Here is a 211-nt window from a genome sequence, read left to right on the forward strand (position 1 = left end):
CCCTGTATGATCCGCCCACAATCCTGGTCATGTGACGTCATGTATACCCAGTCTGTGGTGAACGGAGCTCCATTCTGCATCAGCTGGCGGACCTCGTCGTCGTCACCGTTGCGGGCGGCTTCCAGAAGTTTCTTCCCCAGGTCCAGCGCTACTTGCTGCGAGACACAAAAAAAGAAACTCGATCGGATTGTGAAATGAATAGAATTTGTCA

The 211-nt window shown here is 52.1% G+C and overlaps 1 protein-coding gene across 1 annotated transcript in view; it reads right to left on the reverse strand.

Moving 5' to 3' along the window:
• LOC108801969 (GA-binding protein subunit beta-2-like) overlaps positions 1-211 on the reverse strand; it is a 12,979-nt gene that overhangs the window by 11,679 nt on the left and 1,089 nt on the right. The window contains exon 2 of the mRNA XM_018573873.1: positions 46-157. Coding sequence (XP_018429375.1) covers positions 46-157 — 112 coding nt within the window. The remainder of the gene's footprint in view (positions 1-45; positions 158-211) is intronic.

Source organism: Nanorana parkeri, unplaced genomic scaffold, assembly GCF_000935625.1.
Source record: "Nanorana parkeri isolate BGI_ZX_2015 unplaced genomic scaffold, ASM93562v1 scaffold2587, whole genome shotgun sequence".
NCBI lineage: Eukaryota > Metazoa > Chordata > Amphibia > Anura > Dicroglossidae > Nanorana > Nanorana parkeri.